Below are 20,646 nucleotides of genomic sequence, written 5' to 3' on the forward strand. Positions count from 1 at the left end.
GATTGGATCTAGGCGCAGAACCCCGCTTGCTTTAGAAAGACTTGTTCTTCGGGTTCTAGGGCAGCATAGTGCTCTTGCCCCCCGTGACGCCTTTCACCAAGGTGTCCAACGCCTCGTCAAAAAGGCGAGAGCCAGCATAGGGAAAATCAGCAACAGTTTTCCGTGAGGACTGGTTGGCCGACCAGCTCTTCAGCCATATCAGTCGCCGGTTAAGTACCGCGACACTAGAGAGGCGAACCACCAAGGGGGCCTCATTTAAGGCTGCATCACACAAATACATGACTCCTTGGTGGATCTGATCCACCATTTCCAGCTGGGCAGGCGGCAAGTCAACAGACACAAGATTGCCCCTAAGCATCTTGGTCCAATCAGCCACCGCCTGAGCCACCAGAACGGACGCGAAAACGGGTCTGAGCAACGAGCCCGCCACCGTATAGGAATGGCGGGCTAGAGACTCCAACCGCCGGTCTGTGGGATCCCGGAAAACCGGGGTATCCACAGTAGGAACCAAGGTAGCCTTGTTCAACACGGCCAGTGTGATCCACCTGTGGAGGCACACACCATCGTGATTCCGTAGCCGGCGCAAAAGGATAAAGCAATTTGAACCGACTAGGTACCAGGAATGGACGTTTTAACGTGCGCCACATTTCATTGAAAGTGTAATGGAATTCCGCTGGGCAGGAAAAAACCTGCGCAGACTTACGGGTCCTGTGCGTCCCAAATGAGGACACAACGCCCGGAGGACAGGGCTCATCCTCTAAATGCAAGGTTTCTTTAACAGAAACAGTCAACTCATCCATGGTCGCCCGTTCTTCAGGTGACCCTGGGGAGGATGTATCAACACCCTCCATTTCAGCCTCCCCCTCAGACCCCGGGGGGTCTAAGGATGAGCGGACCCTGAAAAGGGCACGCTCGCAGCAGCAGCAGCCATATCCCCATCTGAATCAGAAGAGAGAGACGACCTGGGCCTCTTTCTCGCAGCCCGTTCAGACATCAGCATTTCCATATTTGCCACCAAAGTCGCTACCACAGAAGCCAGATCGGGTCGCAGCGGAGCCACACTAAAGCTGGAGGAAACTTGTTTTCCTGAGAATCCATGGCTCAAGTTATCAGAACTACAGTGCAAAAACGTGTACTGTCCCCTTTAATAACGCTGCGGTGCAGCCCACCGCTACTGCTACAGTGATAAAAGACCCCCAAAGGAGAAAAGAAACTGAGCCAGAAGCGATATACAGAGGGAATTGAGAGTGATAACCTGCAGAGCCCGCAGAGCGTTGCTACCAGTGTCCTTGCTGCTGATGGAAAGAAGTGCTGCTGGAGAGGGCTGGACTATATGCCAGACCCTGGGAAAATGGCTGCCCAATACGGATGCATTGGAGGCTACGCCAAAATGGCCGCCGACATGCGGCCGAACCGATCGTTCCACCGCCCACAAAATGGCGGTTGATGGCGCCAAAATGACATGCAGGATCGCCCCAGAGGAGCTATACATGTGTGCCCATAGCAAAGATGGTGGAACCGCGTGAAAATGCACCGCTGCGGTCGCCGCACAATCACAAACGTCTGCACCCCCAACAATGCACCTAGGTGACACAGGGACAAGGACCCCCCAGGCAACATACAGATCTGCACAAGCGATCCCCGCAGGAGTGGCACAGGGAGTCACACAGGCACAGACACGGGGAACACACAGCAACACAGACTGCCACCCCAGACAAAGGCCCCACACAGAAAAGTACTTACCTGTACCAGATGGCGTGGGGAGCTTCTATGCACGGAAAACCTCTGTCCTCATCTGACAGGGAGTGCCGTGAGCCAGGGAAATGACGCTGCAGCACCGCAGACGAGTCCTGCGAGGTAGCCACCTCACGGCTGCATCCCTGTAGCGAACAGGGATGGGTCGTTCGTAATGCCAGGGCGAGCCATGGCTGAACGCTCGATGGCGGGCTGGGGTCCATCTGACCCTTTTGCTCTGGAGAACCAGGGCGGCCAGTCCGAATCCCAGCACCGCATGATCCACCTTCATCCAAAGAGAAGACTAACACTAGAAGCTGACAAATAAACAGCTAGTAAAGTAAAAGAAAAAAACTGACATTTTCAAAGAAAATCAAATAAAAGATTAGGAAGGCTGAGACTGAAGCCCCAGCACAAGGGAGGCCTGACTATTCCTGACGCTAGGCAGATTAAAACTGAGTTGGGAGTGGTGATGCAGGGGGGTTTTGACCAGATGGGATAGCCCCCATGGGTGTGTATATGCGAACGCCTTTTGTCTTTGGACTAAGTCTATATGCCTAGCTATTCCTGCGGATGGGAAGACAATACCCAACAGTGATGACTTAGAGGCGGCGGCGACTGTCAGAGGACGTAAGAGAAATGGGATTTTTTAATTACCATAAAATCAATTTCTCCAATGTTCATTGACAGACAGCACCCACACCTCTGGAGTTACTCTCCTGCTGACACTGCTTGTAAAAAAAAAAAAACTGAGTGGCTATAGCAGAGGGAGGGGAGTATACCACCTGGGACTGCCCATGGGTGTAGCCAGAATTCTTTTCTGCCTAGTGTCCTACTGCTGTAGGGGGGCAGTATAACCTAATAGTTATGAATATCAGGAGCTGTGTCCATCAATGAACATTAGAGAAATGGATTTTACGGTAAGTCAAACATCCCATTATTCTGCAACAGTCGGGGTATCCAAACTTTTTAAACAAAGGGCTGGTTAACGGTTCTTCAGACTTTAAGGGGCCAGACTGTGGCCATCAGGAGTACGCAATGTCCCAGCATCAGTAGGAGCAAATTTCCCATCATTGGTGTCAGTAAGAATTGTGCCCCATCATTGGTGTCTTTGGGGCCCATTGTTGGGGTCATTGTGAGGAATTGTACCATTTATTGGTGTGAAAAAATAGAACAGCACTTTAAGTGCCACATAAAAGTAAAGGGCCACATATGGCCCCCGGGCTGCAGTTTGGAGACCACTGCTCTAGGGTATCCTGAGTTCTTTCTCGGGCCCTTATTAGACCCTTCCTTCGTGGAGGGGGGGATTGAGTGCTATATTAGAACTTTATTACAGAGTTCAACATTCATGAGATTATGCCGTAGGCCCTTGCTGGGTTCCTTGACCCCAGGAATGACACCTCACATATCGGACTCTCAACAGCTGCGTATTAAAGGATATTTTGCTCTTCTGCACTTCTTAGGTTATAAACAATTTTTTTTATTCTGGTTTCATTCTACACCTTGCCATCTTTTCCTTTTCATGAACAATAAAAACGATTGAAATCGAAAGTGGACTCCAATGATGGAATAAACCCTAGCAGCTGACGGCAACCATCAGAAGGCACAGTCAGGCCCTGAACTTTTAGAAGAACATGAATTGGGTACACTAGGTAAAAAACGACCATCCCTTCAACTCTGAGCTTTGAAAAATCAACCTATTCCTAGAAAGAATTAAAAGTGCAAACTGAGTAATATGACCCTTTCTTGAATGCGATCTTAACCACTTTACCACCGGAGGATTTTCCTGCTAAAAGACCAGGGGTTATTTTGCGATTTTTTACTGCGTGACTTTAACGGACAATCGCGCGGTCGTGCGACGCTGTACCTAAACGAATTTCACGTCCTTTTTTTCCCACAAACAGAGCTTTCTTTTGGTGGTATTTGATCACCTGTGCGATTTTTTGATCACGCGCTATAAACAAAAAAAGAGCGTAATTTTTGCAAAAACAACAATATTTTTCACTTTTTTTTATATGAAATTCCCCCAAAAAAAAATGTAAAAATCAAAATTTTTTAAAATTTTCGGCCAATTTGTTTTACGCTACCTATGTTTGGTCAAAAAAAATCGCAAAAAGCGTATTTTGATTGGTTTGCGCAAAAGTTATCGCGTTTACTAACAAAGGGAAAGATTTTTGTCATTTTTGGTGTTTTTTTTTTTAACGAGTAATGGCGGTGATCTGCGATTTTTTTTGCGGTACTGCGACATTGCGGCGGACAGATCGGACCCTTGACTGACATTTTTGACACTTTTGGGGGTACCAGTGACATTACTGCAGTAATCAGTGCTATATATATGCACTGTTACTGCAAAAATGACACTGGCAGGGAAGGGGTTAACAGTATTGGACAGGGAGGGGTTAAGTGTGTCCTAGGGGCGTGATTCTAACTGTGTAGGGACAGGTCTACTAGTGTAAAAACGAAGATCAACAGTTCTACATAGTAGAACTGTTTGATCTTCACTTTTACACAGGGAGAACTGACAGGTGGCTTGTTTACACAAGCCGCTCTGTCTTTCTCCCGCTGTAGCGGCGATCGTAGTGTGACCGGCGGACATCGGGTCCGCCAGTCACACTCCCGCACTCCTCCGTGAACGAGCCGAGGCGGGCGCGCGCCTCGGCGGGCGCGCGCCCGCCCGCTATTGGCTCTGGAAGGAGTGACAGGCGAGCGACGTAGACCTACGTCACTCTGCCTGGCCGGGGCCGACTGCCGCAGTAAATATACTGTGCGCAGTCGGCAAGCGGTTAAGGGATGCTACAGTAGGTAGGCATAAGGCATCCAACTGAAGAAACTTCTCTGTTAGGGAATTCGGTGTGTTTAAATAAAAAAGGCAATTTCAACTACACAATTGTACAACAGTCCTGATCACTGCCCAGATAACATAACCGTGATGTGATGTTTACTGAAAGTGTGATTTTACCAGAAAGCACTTACCTACGGTTGCTCTAATTAGTGGAGATGAGTCACCAATGTTATTCAAGCACTCGCTCTTTATAAAGTCCGTCACCCCATTGGGGAAGTTCTGAAAATGAGCTTTCACATTATTTTTCAGGATCAGTCCACTCAAAGAGCGTGTAGGTTCATCTATAAGACAGAAGCATTTGGCATAGAGTCACTATTGGTTTAACTAGAGCTTGGTTACCATTTATATTTTAATTGGCTCGGCCAAAATTACATCACTCCCATGAATGCAAGCTTATTCATCCTTGCATTGTTGAAATTTGTACACGGAGCTAGAATTTTAATGCAGGAGAGATATAGTATGTCTCTTCCGCATTTAAATCATGTTTGCATATTTGTTTTTTTTAGCAAAATTATGTCTCTACACACACACACACATCCATACACACACACACACACACACACACACATCCATACACACACATACACACACATACACACACATATCCACACACACACACACATCCACACACACACACACACACACATATCCATACACACACACACCATCCATACACACACACACACCTATCCATACACACACACACACCTATCCATACACACACCTATCCATACACACACACACACACACACACATCTATCCATACACACACACCCCTCATAATACAAGATCTTCAAAAAGATTCAGTAATTCAATTCAAAAAGTGAATCTCATTTTATATACAGACGCGTTACACACAGTGATATTTCTAGCATTTATGTTAATTGAGGATTATGACTTACAGCTAGTGAAAACCCAACATGCAGTATCTCAGAAAATAAGAATACTACATAAGACAAACAATATGGGATTTTTGACTTCTTGTAAAATCCATTTCTCTGATGTTCATTAACGAACACAGCACCTGTCATTCTTGACCATTGGGTTCTACTGCTCCCTACAAGAGTAGAACACTAGGCAGAAAAAAAAACTTCTGGCTACACCCATGAGCAGTGCCAGGGAGTATACTTCCTCTCCCTGCTATAGTCACTCCGGTTTGTTACAAGCAGTGTCAGGAGAAGAACTCTACAGAGGGGTGGGTGCTGTGACCATCAATGAACATCTGAGAAATGGATTTTATGGCAAGTCAAAAAATCCCATTTTCTCTTTCATTCATTGACGGACACAGCTCCTGTCATTCTTAACCATTGGGACGTCCCCCAAAGCAGTGTTAGACATGAGGGGTGAGAAAACACAAACAATTCCCAAGGCTAAAACATTAGTAAACCAGGCAACAGGGGCTCAACCAAAACTGGAGCCCACCTGAAAAAAAATAAACTCTCAAAGAGGATCAGGTCCTCCTAAACAGCAGCCTGCAAAACCTTGCAGCCAAAGGAAGCATTCGCCGATGCAAACACATCCACTTTATAAAACTTTGTGAAACTGTGCACAGACGGCCAGGTGGCCGCCTTCCAAACATGCGTCACCGACGCTTGATGACGGAAGGCCCAGGAGGCACTAAGCGCCTTAGTAAAGTGCGCCTTAACAGGGAAAGGAGAGACCTGACCCCTGATGGAATAGGCCTGAAGCACTGTCTGATCAAGCAAGAAATGGTCCCAGAGGAAGCGGACAACCCTTTTTGAGCACCATCCGTGAGCACAGAGTCTGACCACCTGAAAGACTCTGTAGCTGCCAGGTACACCCCAATTGCCCACACCACATCCAAGGCATGCAAGGCAATTTCCTTCGAATGACCACCTTAGGAAGGAATGAAAGACCGCAGCGAAGCACCACCTTATCCTTGTGAACAACCAGATAAGGTGGACAGGCTAACGCCGCCAGGCAGAGGTGATAGCCACCCAAAAAGATCACCTTTTGGAACAGCTTAAGCAGGGGAATCTCCCGAATATTTTCAAAGGGAGGCTTCTGTAGAGCTGAAAGCACCAAATTAAGATCCCAAGACGGCAACGGAGCATGCACTGGGGGAACCAAATGTCGGACACCCTGAAGGAAAGTACGCCACAAGGAGTGTGTGGCCAAAGGTCATTGGAAAAAGTCCGCCAAGGCTGATTATACCTGGCCCTTGATGGTACTCCACGCCAATTTCTTTTCAACCCTCCCCCGTTGAAGGAAAGTTAAGATCCGAGCCACCCAGGAGCAGCGAGGATGAACCCCAAAAGACTTACACCCCTCAATGTACGTCTTCCATGTACGACAGTAGATCTTCCTCGAAGTAGATTTCCTAGTTTTTAACAACGTAGGATTTAAAGACTCAAACCTCTATCCTTTGGCACCTTGCGTCAAAACCAGTGACTAAAGGATGGAAGATCGGTCCTTGGGACATCAGATCCTCCATGAAGGAAGCTTCCAAGGAACGTCAGCGACCAGCTGCACCAGATCCGCATGCCAAGCCCAGCAAGGCCAGTCCAGGGTGACCAGGATAACCGAAATTCCCTTCTGCCCCAATCCTGCGTAGGAGTTTTGGCAGAGGAGGGAAGGCATAGATCAGACGATACTCACCCCACAGGGCCACCAGCGCGTTTGTGGCATCAGCTAGTGAATCCCTTGACCGAGCCACAGACCTCTGCATCTTTCTGTTGAGCCGAGACACCAACAGATCCACCTCTAGGGTTCCCCACCAGAGAAACAGCTGATGAAACTCCTCCAGATGAAGGGGCCACTACCTGTGGTCCAACACCTGCCAACTGAGGTAATCCATTTGCCAATTTTCCATCCCGGGAATGTGTACGGTGGAGAGGGCTGAAAAGAGCCGTTCTGCACACCTTAGAATGCCAGCTACCTCCAGAGCCGCCTGGGCACTTCTTGTACCACATTGGTGATTGACAAAAGCCACGGTCGTGGCATTGTCAGATTCAATGTGCACTAGACATCCCTAAAGACAATCCGCCCAATGATCCAGACAGTCTGATCGCTCTGAGTTCCAAGACATTGATCTGGAGTCTGGACTCTTCCAGTGTCCAGATCCCGAGCAGAATGCTTGCCGAGGATGCCTCCCCACCCGGAAAGGCTGGCATCCGTGATGACCACTGTCCAATACAAGGGGAGGAAGGATATGCCCCGCCGAAGTGCCGGAGAGAGAAGCCACCATATAGTGGACTCTTATGACTCAGCCGGATCCACCTGGTCATAATCTCCATGGGCAGGGACCTTGTATGGAACTGTGCTAACAGAACTGCCTAGGATTGAGTCCAGAGTCAAGCCCAGATGGTCCAGCTTTGTGGATGGGACCAGAGTAGACTTCAAAAAATTCTGAATCTAGCCGAACTCCCGCAGTGTTTGTATTGTGATCTCCAGGTTCTCCACCAGAGCAGAGAGAGACTCAGCTTGCAGAAGGAGATCTTCCAAGTAGCCAAGTCCCCCGATCGGCATAGCAAGGCTGGTGTCTGGCACATATTGGAATGTGAAGGTAGGCATTCTTGATCTCTATATAGAGGCAAGGAAATCCCCCTGACGCAGGGTGCCACCACCGTTTGAATGGACCCCATTCTGAACTACTTAACCCCCACAAAGCGGTTTAGCACCTTGAAGTCCAGGATTTTACACGCTTTGCCTTCATTCCTGGGGACTGAACACGTTTGAGTAAAAACCCTGAAAATGTTCCAAAGTCAGACCCGGGACAATCACCCCTTGAAGGAACAGGTCTTGTACCGCCCCAAACAGACCCTGTAACCGGTCTGGCGACAGGCGGGGGTTGGAAGGAGAAAACCTTGCCGTGGGACAAGAGCGAAACTCAAGCTTGTAGCCGGGCCGAATGACTTTGTGGACCCACTTGTCTTGTAGCTGGGAAGTCCACAGTTCCAGAAACCAGCAAAGATGTCCCCCCACCCCAGATACGGGTGATGGCGCACCTTCATGCAGAAGGAGCCTTGTACACGAGTCTGGAGAAGCCCGCTCACGGCTTGCCAGTACAGGTTAGTTTGGATCCACCAGAGGTGGCCCTAAAAGGCTTCAAGCCCTTATCAGTCGACACTGCGGGGAAAGAAAAAAAACAAAAAACGTATGAGTTGAAGGAAGGTCCACGTCTACGATGAGGTTCCTTGCCCTTAGTAGCCTGCGGAAGAAAGGTACACCTCCCCCGTGAGACCTTTAATAATGTCATCCAGGGTAGCTCCAAACAGGCAATCTCCTTGAAAAGAAGAGATCAGTCAAGACTTTTTTTTTTAGAAGTCTGGACCGCAGACCAGCATTTGAGCCAAAGGATACGCTGAAGGACCCCTCGCCAAAACAGAGGCGAGCCCTCAGAGGAGCCGGATCCAAGGAGGCATCACACAAACTGCAGCCCATGGACCAGCTTGTCTGCCAGCTCGGCAAAGGCGGCGGGGGGGGGGGGGGGGACCGTTCTCCCTCCAGGTCACGGCGTAAGCGCTTAGCCCATTGGGTCAGAGTTTGCGACACCAGGGCCATGGTAAATACCAGCCTCATTGCCCAATCAGCTAATCAGCTAAAATGTACTCTGAGTGCAGGCCCACAGCCTCCACCTTCTGGTCAGCCGGCTCCTTAAAGGCCAGGGACTCTTCAATCGGAACCATGGTTGACTTGTTTAATCTGTAAACCGGAAGGTCCACCACCGGTGGGACAGTCCACTTCCTAAGAAGGGACTCCTCGTAGGGGTAATGCCTAGTAAAGCGCTTAGGAATCCCACCGGGACGCTTTGGTTGTCCCCACTCTTTAGCAACAATTTTGTCAAAATAAGCAGTGAAAGGAAATCTTTCCTGCTCTGGATGGCTTTTGAGTGCCAAAGGGTACCTGCGCCTTCGTCGCAGCTTCAGCTTTGTCCTCCATCTTCAGGGTCTCAAGCACAGATACAATCATTGCATCCACCAGTGCCTTTTCATGTGCGGAATCAACCTATCAGAGGATTTCAAGTACATGGTTGCAGACCCAGAAGGGTGACCCACGTCTTCGGCGGCTGAATCATATTCAGGATGTGAGGAGGCAGGGGAAGGCGGGTGGCGCTTTTTGCTAACCTGTCTGCAAGCTGTCCCCACCCGGGACACAATGGACTTCAGGACCGCTGTCAGTGCATTAATGGTTGGTTGGACAACAGTGTCAACCGTCTGGTTGCCGGTGGCGCAAACTTCCCCCCCCCCCCCCCCCCCATCGCCAGGTAGCACCCTGCCCCCCATCCCAGGTCAGTGACAAGGCCACCCAAACCGCCCCAGTGTATGTGTGGGGGGGGGGGGGCGCCTGCGGTAAAAAGAGGGGAACCGACTGTCCCAAGAAGGGGCACCCTTTCCAGAGGGAAAGGAGAGACAGCTACTCACCATACCAGGAACCAGGTGGGCACTGCTCCAGACAGGTTCTCTTCATCGAAATAGGGGGGGCTGTCGGCCAGGAGGAACACTGCAATTCAGGCCGAGGCCAGGTCGCACGCAACCTCGTGAGACTTTGAACTCGCAGGGCTAGCCCCCATCCAGTGGAGCAATGTCATGGCCGACCTAGCGCGGAACTGAGGCCTGCGTACGCTCGCTGGCCAGACTAGGGTGACCACTAGATCTAGATTATCCAGCCCCTCCCGCAGTCTGGCAGTTGATAGTAGATCTCACAGGAAAAATCCAAAGGAAAAGATCTAAAAAATGCTGCCAGGACCAAAGATCCCAGCAAGGAACTAGGTCCTTACTCTTAACTAGGCAGAAAAAAAAAACTGAGTGACTATAACAGGGAGAGGGAGTATACCCCCTGGGACTGCCCATGGGTGAAGCCAGAAGTTTTTTCCGCCTAGTGTCCTACTACTGTAGGAGGCAGTATAACCCAATGGTCAATAATGACAGGTGATGTGTCCTTCAATGAACAAAAGAGAAAACTGAATTTTTGTAAAATCTTACCGTCAAATTCCTTTGAGTCCTGACAGTCGCTGCCCATTCACACAGTCTTCACTAATGGGGTATTGCTTCCTCTCCACAGGAGTTTCTAGGCATAAGACTTGTAAAAGAACAATTTATCTACATAGTTACACCCATGGGGGCTGTCCTAGTCCAATACCCCCCTGCAATAGCCATCCCAATTCAGTTTGGTCGCAAGCAGTGATCGTGTATAAAAAAAAAACCCCAAAAGAGGGGCGGGGGCGGCGACTGTCGGACTCGGAAAGGAATTTTACGGTAAGATTTTACAAAAATTCAGTTCTCTTACGTCCTCCGACAGTCGCCGCCCATTCGCAGTCTTCACGAATGGGGACGTCCCAAAGCAGTGTAGACATGAGGGGCAGGCAACGCAACCGCCAGAAAAGCAACGCAGTACCCACAGAGAAAGGAACCTTACATGCACAGAAAGGTAACCTTCTGGGTAACAAAAAAGGACTCCACATAAGCAACAACCCAGGAAAACAAATAACCCAAGGGGAAAAACAACCCCAACAGCCAGGGACCCGTACATAACCAGGGTTCCCTATGGCACTGCCTCACAGAGAACTTTGAGGCCAAAGGAGGCATCAGCCGACGCCAGAAAATCAATTTTATAGAATTTGGAAAAGATGTGCACCGAAGACCAAGTCGCAGCCTTGCACACCTGGGCCACCGAGGCCTGATACCGGAAAGCCCGGGACACACTCACCGACCTGGTAGAGTGCGCCTTGACAGGGAAGGGAGGAATCCGTTCCCGCAAACGAATAGACCTGGACAATGGTCCGTCTGATCCATTTGGCAATGGTTGCCGCAGACGCGGTCGTACCCTTCCGAGGTACCTCAGGAAGCACAAAGAGAATCCGACTTCCGAAAGGATTCCGTCGCCGACAGGTACACCCTGATCGCCCTGACAACATCCAAAGAATGCAAGGCAACCTCCTTTGAAAGCTTAGGGTTCGCACAAAGCGAAGGTAAAACAATGTCCTCATTGAGGTGGAAATCCGAAACTACCTTCGGCAGAAAGGACAGATTAGGTCGCAAGACCACCTTATCCCTATGAACCACCAGGTAAGGGTAACGGCAAGACAACGCCGCCAATTCCGACACTCTGCGAGCAGAAGTGATCGCTACCAGGGACGCAACATTCTTAGATCGCAAATGTAACGAAATGTCCCTGATGTTTTCAAACGGGGAATGCTGCAACACAGACAGAATCAAGTTCAAGTCCCATGGAGGTAAGGGCTCCCTTCTGGTAGGAGCCAAGTGATGCACACCTTGTATAAAGGTGCGAATCAAGGAATGAGACGCCACAGGGCGCTGGAAAAGAACAGCCAGTGCAGATAAATGGCCCTTAATCGTGGCCAACGCAAGGCGCTGGTCCACACAGACTGTGGGAAAGCAAACACTCTCGCCACCGAGTATGAACGAGGAGAAAAACCCCTGGACACTCAACAGGCAAAATAAGCTTTCCATGTACGGTAATAAATCTTACCAGAAGAGGCTTTTCTAGCCTAGATCAAAGTAGGAATAACCTCTGAGGAGAGACCCCTGTCTCTCAGGACCTGGCTCTCAACAGCCATGCCATTAAAGCCAGCGACTGTAAAGCAGGATGGAAGATCGGTCCCTGAGACAGTAGACCTTCCCGCATTGGCAGCCGCCACGGAGGCTCTACGGCCAGGTGAACGATGTCCGCTTACCAGGACCGGCGAGGCCAGTCCGGCACTACCAGGATCACCAGTGATTGTTCAGAGGCCAACCTGCGAAGTAACCTGGACAACTGAATCAGAGGAAAGGCATAAAAACAGACGATACTGAAGCCAAGGCACCACCAACGTGTCCGAGGCGTCTGCCACAGGATCGCGCGTTCTTGCCACGACCCTTTCCACCTTGTGGTTTAGCCGAGATGCGAACAGATCCACATCCGGGGATCCCCACTTCGCGCACAGCATTTAAAATACCTCCGGGTGCAGGGACCATTCCCCCTGGTCCAGAGTCTGGCGGCTCAGATAATCTGCCTGCCAATTCTCCACACCCGGAATGTGAACTGCCGATATCGCTGGGACAAGAGGCTCGGCCCAAGACAGAACACTGGTCACTTCCTGGGCCGCCCGGGCACTCCTGGTGCCCCCTTGGTGGTTGATGTACGCCACCGCAGTGGCATTGTCCATCTGCACCCTTACAGGGCGGCCCTGAAGACGATCAAACCAATGGATTAGGCACAGCCTGATCGCTCTCAATTCCAGAATGTTTATCGGGAGGGAGGATTCCTCCTCCGACCAAGTGCCCTGAGCAGACAGGTTGCCCAGAACGCCACCCCAGCCCGACAGGGCTGGCATCCGTGGTTAAGAACGTCCACAGAATTGGACGGAAGGATTTTCCGTCTGACACCGCTGGGGACTGAAGCCACCACAACAGATCCATTCTGAGGTGGCTCTCTCAGGTCCAAGGACTGAGGTAGTCTGTCCCACCTGGCCAGGATCTCCGCTTTGAGAGATCCCATGTGAAACTGTGCAAATGGTATCGCCTTGAAGGCTGACACCATCAACCCCAGGGACCGCATACAGGTCCGGAGTGACGAGGATTTGTTGTCCCTGAGGGACCTGACCTCGTTCTGTAGGGTCCGGAGCTTGTCCTCCGGTAAGAACACCTTTGCTTGAGCAAAGTCCAGAACCATTCCCAGATACTGGAGATGAACCGAAGGCGACAAGGTCGACTTCTGAATGTTGATCGTCCAACAGAACTCCTGAAGCGTCTGGACCATAGTGGACAGATCGCGCAACAGGCTCCGACTGGCACTGGATCTTGACAGGAGATCGTCCAGATATCCCAAGACCGCAATGCCCTGTGCCCGCAACAGGCCGAGAACAGGCGCTAACACTTTGGTAAAGACCCTTGGAGCCGAAGCGAGACCGAAAGGTTAACGGCACAAACTGGTAATGATCCTCCGCGATAGCGAATCGGTGGTACCTCTGATAACCCTCGAAACAGGTGAGGGCGTCCCTTCAGGCAGAGGCGGAATGAGCCGCCGTCCCAGCCTGGCCGGATTTTTGTTTGCCAAACCAGGGCTTTTTCTGGCCAACTTGGCCCTTGAAGGGTTTACCCTTGTTCTGCGCCCTGAAGGCACGAAAGGATCCTTGATTAGGTTAAAAGGAGGGGGCCTGCATACCGCGGAAAAATTTGCCCTTAGAGTTCAGAGGCAGCATAGTGCTCTTGCCCCCAGTGACTCCTTTAACCAATTCATCCAGGGATTACCCAAAAAGGCTAGACCCCGCATAGGGAATGTCAGCCACCGTCTTCCTGGATTTCTAGGTCAGCCGACCAGCTCTTTAACCAGATTAAGCGACGGTTAATCACTGCGACGCTGGACAGGCGCACTGCCAAAGGGGCCTCATTTAGAGCCGCATCGCACAAATACATGACCCCTCGATAAATCTGATCCACCATCTCCACTGTAGTGGGAGGGGCAGAGTCAGCCACGAGGGTGCGTTTGAGCACCTTGGTCCAATCCGCCACAGCCTGAGCCACAATGGCAAAAATAGGCTTGAGCATGGAACCCGCCACCATGTAGGTATGTCGGGCGAGAGATTCCAGCCTCCTATCAGTAGGGTCCCTAAACACCGGGGAGTCCTCGGTGGGGACCAAGGTAACCTTGTTCAATCTGGCTACCGTGTGATCCACTTGAGGCACACACCAGCGCCGTAGTGGCTGCAAAAGGGTAGAGAAGTTGAAACTTCTTAGGCACCACAAAGGTGTGTTTTAAGCAACGCCATAGCTCATTCACCTTATGGTGAAATTCTGTGGGGCAAGGAAAAACCTGCGCTGTCTTGCGGGTCCTGTGTGTACCCGAAAGAGGACACAACGCCCGGAGGGGTGGGCTCATCCTCCAAATGTAGCGTTTCCTTCACAGCTAGGATCAACGCATCCATAGCTGCGCGTTCCTCGGGCGACCCGGGGGGGGGGGGGGGTTGCGGGTCCTGAGAAGAGCGAGACCCCGAAAGGGCCACGCTACCTACAGCAGCTACTCAGAATCAGAAGAAAAGGAAATCCTAGGCCTTTTCCTACCGTGTTTCCCCGAAAGTAAGACCTACCTCGAAAGACCTAGTGTTATTTTTGGAGAGGGCTGCAATATAAGCCCTACCCCGAAAATAAGCCCTAGTTTAGTGTATGGAAAATCCTAGGATGCACTTTATTAGTGTTTTAAATAATGTCCAATGTGTGTTTTTGTAATATAACACTGAAATACCTTCCCCTGCATCGCTGCTCCGCTCTCCGCTGATTCTGTCTCTTCTCATGTCCTGTCAGAGGGGGATCTCAGCCCCTCCCCTCTGCAGTTTAACACAGAAGAGCAGAGTGTGTGATTAGAATTGTGGAAAATACCTTTACATCGGCACTTCCGTGACCCCCAGTTGTCAGCGGGGGAGGAGAGGGCGGCAGATCATCTGAGCCCGGAGCAGCCATGAAGAAGGTATTTCACACTATTGTAATCTAATCTTCCCTGCGCTCTGTGTAAACTGCAGAGGGGAGGGGCTGATATCCCCCTCTGAGTCTGACAGCCACAGTATGAGAGAAGAAAGACAGGAGAGAGTGGGAGATTACTGTAGCTTAACACAGCAGTAATGAAGGCATTTCACACAATTGCATTACAAAAACACACACTGGACATATATAAAAAACACTAATAAATCGCATCCTAGGATTTTCTATACACTAAACTAGGTTCACACAGGATTCTTGGCACGCAGAGAGGGAAGAGAGGGACAGCACATGAAAGTAAGACCTACCCCAAAAATAAGCCCTACTGTGTCTTTTGGTGCCAAAATTAATATAAGACCCGGGCTTATTTTCGGGGAAACACAGTAGTAGCACATTCAGACATCAGCACATCCATTTTTGCCACCAAAGTTGCCACAACAGCCGCCAAATTAGTCTGGTTAGAGGATTCAGAGGACCCTGAATCCCCCACCAAAGCTGGAGGGAATTTGCTGTCCTGGGATTCCATAACAGAAATAAAAAGTTTTTAAAACTTGCCCTTTAAGAGCGCCGCGGACCCCGCAGCGCACCGCTATAGAGACTGTGGAACACAGACCCCCCGCAGGGACAAAACGGACCAGGAAGATTGCACAAAATAGGACAGGAAAAGAACAGCAGGACAGAACCCCCACAGTGTGTTACCAGCTCCTTTAGTCTGCTCTGTGAGAAAGAAGGAAGTGATGTCACCGCTGGAGACTGAGCTGAGGCTGCAGACCAAGGGAAAATGGATGCCTATTGAAACTAATGGGAGGCTTCGGCAAGATGGCCGCCGACATGTGCTCGGAACGATTGTTTGCCACACGCAAGATGGCACAGCAAGGCGCCAAAAATCACTACATGGCATGCTGCATAAACGCCCATAATGAAGGCAGACATGCTGCCCACACTTAAAATGACGGACCGGTGGTTTTCAATCCCGCAGCGGCCGCTGCATGTGTCTGCGCCTCCAAGCACTCGAAAGTGACCTTAGGAGAGGGACCCACCAATCCCCCACACAGCACTGCTGAGAGAGAATAAAAACCCCCGCAGGGACCGGGAACAGGGAGCCCAAAACGCACAGACACAGGGGACACTACAGACACACAGGACTGCCGACCCCAGAGGCCCCACACAGAATGTACTTACCTGTACCCGATGGCGTGGGGTGCCTCATATCAAGTGGGAAACCGCCCACCCTCAGATGGCAGGGGAGTGCCGCCAGCCAGAAACGCAGGACACTAGTACTGCACAGACGAACCTATGCCGTGTCCAGTGAGGTAGCCACCTCACATGGCTGCATCCCTGATAGACAGGGACGGGTCGTTTGCGAGGCCAGAGCGAACACAGCCTGTGAAAAGCTCGATGGCGGGCTGGGATTCCATCTGATCCTCTGTCCTGGGGAACCAGGACGGTCAGTCCGATTCCCAGCTCCGCAAACGCCGTCTTCATCCGAAGATCCAACTAATTAATGTTGATAAAATAAACAGTTAGCAAAGTAAAGAAAAATGACATTTTCAGAAAATAAATTATAAAAGAAAAAGAGGAAGGCTGAGACTGTAGCCTCAGCACAGGGAAGCCTATCCACTCCTAAGCTAGGCAGAAGACAAAGTGAATTGGGATGGCTATTGCAGGGGGGTATTGGACTAGGACAGCCCCCATGGGTGTGACTATGTAGATAAATTTTACAAGTCTTATGCCTAGAAACTCCTGTGGAGGGGAAGCAATACCCCATTAGTGAAGACTGTGTGAATGACGACTGTCAGAGGACGTAAGAAAAAGGATTTTTAATACAGAAATGTTGGCTTCCTGAAAAAGTATGTCCATGTACAGTATAGTATGCACTCAATACTTTTTCCGGCTTTTTTTTGCATGAATTACTGCATCAATGCGGCAGGGCATGGAGGCGATTAGCCTGTGGCACTGCTGAGGCGTTATGGAAGCCCAGGTTTCTTTGATAGCGGCTTTTAGCTCATCTGCATTGTTGGGTCTGGTGTCTCATCTTCCTCTTGACAATGCCCCACAGATTCTCTATGGGGTTTAGGTCAGACGAGTCTGCTGGCCAAGCCGGCACAATACTATGATTAAACCAGGTTTTTTTTTTTTTTTTTTCAGTGTGGGCAGGTGCCAAGCCCCGTTGGAAAATTAAATCTGCATCTCCACAAAGCTGGTCAGCAGAGTAAAGCCTGAAGTGCTCTACAATTTCCTGGTAGAGGGCTGCGCTGACTTTGGACTTGATAAAACACAGTGGACCAACACCAGCAGATGACATGGCTCCCCAAATCATCACTATGGAAACTTCACACTGGACCTCATGCAACTTGGATTCTGTGCCTCTCCACTCTTCCTCCAGACACTGGGACCTTGATTTGCAAATGAATAGCAACATTTTCCATAGACTGATTTGGGGAGCTAGGTCATCTGCTAGTGTTGGTCCACTGTGTTTTATCAAGTCCAAGGTCAGTGCAGCCCTCTAACAAGAAATTCTAAAAGCACTTCATGCTTCCCTCTGCTGACCAGATTTATGGAGATGCAGATTTAATTTTCCAGCAGGACATGGAACCTGCCCACACTGCCGAAAGTATCAATACCTGGTTACTGATCATAATATTAATGTGCTTGATTGACCAGCAAACGTGCCTGACCTACAACCCATAGAGAATCTGTGGGGTATTGTCAAGAGGAAGATGAGAGAGACACCAGACGCAACAATGCAGAGGAGCTGAAAGCCACTATCAAAGAAACCTGGGCTACCATAACACCTCAGCGGTGCCACAGGCTAATCGTCTCCATGCCACGCCGCATTGATGAAGTAATCCAAAAGGAGCCCTGACCGAGTGCATACAATACTGTACATGGACATACTTGTCAGTGAGCCAACATTTCTGTATGAAAAAAACTTCATTGGTCTTATGTAATATTCAAATTTTCTGATACACTGCATTTTGGGCTTACACTAGCTGTAATCCATAATCATCAAAATTAAAAAATAAATGCTTGAAATATACCACTGTGTGTAATGCATCTATATAAAATATAGGCGTTTCGCTTTTTGAATTGAACTACTGAAATAAATTACCTTTTTGATCTAATTTTCAGAGATGCATATTATATATATATGCATATTATATGCATATTATATATATATATATATATATATATATATATATATATATATATATATATATATATATATATATATATATATATATATATATATTTATATTTATATATTAGGGATGCACCGAATATTCGGCGGCCGAACATTATTCGGCCGAAAATAGAAATAATGGCACTTTCGGTATTCGGCCGAAAAGGTCAAAAGGCCGAATAATTTTGTGCCGAACAATAGGGCTGAACGATAGTCGATATGATATCGACTATCGTTCTGTGGCCGTAGGCGATATTCATATCGCCGAGGTCACGATATTTACAGGGGGAAGGGACTCGGAGGAGGACTCACAGACTTCCGTGAAGCCGGGACACTTCAGCGGTGAGCATACATTACTCACTCGTGCACTGCAGCCCGCCCCACACATTCAGTGAGTCTTACTCTCCTCCCTAGTTTTTTCAATGGCACATTCAGGAAGCCAATCACGCGTGCCTGCACACCTGATTGGTTCCGCTGTGCCGCTACTCACGGCGTGATTGGCTTCCTGAATGTGCCATTGAAAAAACTAGGGAGGAGAGTAAGACTCACTGAATGTGTGGGGCGGGCTGCAGTGCACGAGTGAGTAATGTATGTATGCGGCTGTGCTCCTTTCCAGGCTCCTACTAGTCAACCTCCAGCCTCCTACTACCACCACTATGAGAGACTGTCACTATAATCTGATCGAGTCCACACTGACACTGACTGACTGTCACTGAGTAATTGATGTTACCACATTAACCCTGACCTGCCCAGTGCCCTGTATCTGCAATTCAAATTTACAAGGCTGCCTGCATGCTTCCTGATTTCCATTCCCAGCATCCTTCCCAATCCCTACAGTGTCACTAACATTAACCCTATGGTACAAGGCTGCAGTGTGCACTGAATCCCATTCCCTACAGTAACATTTAGGGAGAGAGAGAGACATGAGAGGACAAGAGAGAGAGAGAGAGAGAGACATGAGAGGACAAGAGAGAGAGACACACGAGAGGACAAGAGAGGGGACAAAAAATTGGCAAAATAAATGGAAAAAATGCGAAACACCGCGTTCGGTATTCGGCCTTCGGCCAAACATTTCATTATTATTCGGCTTCGGCCAAGAATTTCATTTCGGTGCATCCCTAATATATATATATATATATATATATACATATCCACACACACACACACACACACACACACACACATACATACACACACACGTGCGTAAGAATATAGCCTGCATATCCAGTTCACATATATATATATATATATATATATATATATATACACACACACACACACATTCTCTCTAGGGACACCTTTTTTTGCTACATGTAAAGCAAGCTATTGTAAGTAGAAAATGTACTTTGATCAGGAGTGAGGCATGCATTAAAAATGGGCGTGATTCTACAAGAGACATAACCTACTATATAATTTAATTTTAAAATACTGTACAGACAGAACTAGGGCTGAAACAACTAATCGATTAATCGACAACTAATCGACCATGAAAATAGTTGTCAACTATTTTCGTAATCGGTCAGCCGATTAGTTGTCCGGCATACAGAATGCATTATTTGTTTACATATCAGAAAATACAGTGTAAAGCACATACAGCTCAGTACACCATCCATACAGTACATGTATGTAGATGGCAGAGAACTTTTGAATGTGTGAGGAGCAATGCCTCATGGGAAATGTAGCCCTGAGCAAGAGAAGGAACTAAGTGATTCCAAAGGCAGAGGTTTTTTTTACCTTGCTATAGGGACACTCTGCACAGTACTATACTTTGCTGCTTCCTATAGGGGCACTTTGAAGGCAGGATGGGCCAAAAGTGCCGTGGGGGGGGGGGGGGGGGGGAGGATAATCAGAGCTGCTCTGTGCAAAATCATTACACAAAGAGGATAAGTATGACAAGATTGTTAAAAAGAAGAAATCCAACGTTTACAATCACTTTAAGGGCTCTGTGCAGGGAAGATCAGCATCTGAACCCAGAGAAGGTGGAGGCTGATAGACTAGAGGTGATATAAAGCATTACAATTACATTTAAAGTAAAAGTTTACTAGTATTGTGCATTGTATTTAAAATTATTATATCCATGAAAAAAAAAAGTCTCAGCTTTTAGCACTAGCTTCATGTTTGATTCCCAGTTAAAACATCCTGCATATCCGACTTCTGGGCATATTCTTTTTATATACATACACATAATGATACAACATATAATACTTTTACTGTTTCACAGTAGAAATTATAATTCTATTACAGTAGCGATATCTGCTTTTTTACTATAAAGGGCTATTTTTTTTAACCCCATGACAGGCGATAAAAAAAAAGCATGCTGCTGCTACTAAATGTCTTCTGCTGCCCATACATGTATTGGATTTTTGGACAAAAATTTTTGCATCTATATTTGCACAAAAAATTATTTGTATATTCATTGAATGGACAAGTGTTTGAAAATTCCACTTGCTTTT

General features: G+C 48.5%; 1 protein-coding gene across 3 annotated transcripts in view; it reads right to left on the reverse strand.

Annotated features, from left to right (window-relative positions):
• TNPO1 (transportin 1) overlaps positions 1 to 20,646 on the reverse strand; it is a 542,580-nt gene that overhangs the window by 393,420 nt on the left and 128,514 nt on the right. For all 3 annotated transcript variants that reach the window (XR_014225578.1, XM_082265499.1, XM_082265498.1), the window contains exon 3: positions 4,708 to 4,857. Coding sequence is in view for 2 of the 3 variants with exons in the window: in XM_082265499.1 (XP_082121625.1) it covers positions 4,708 to 4,857 (150 nt within the window). In the remaining variant the exon portion in view is untranslated. The remainder of the gene's footprint in view (positions 1 to 4,707; positions 4,858 to 20,646) is intronic.

Source organism: Pelophylax lessonae (assembly GCF_965119305.1).
Source record: "Pelophylax lessonae genome assembly, chromosome: 1".
NCBI lineage: Eukaryota > Metazoa > Chordata > Amphibia > Anura > Ranidae > Pelophylax > Pelophylax lessonae.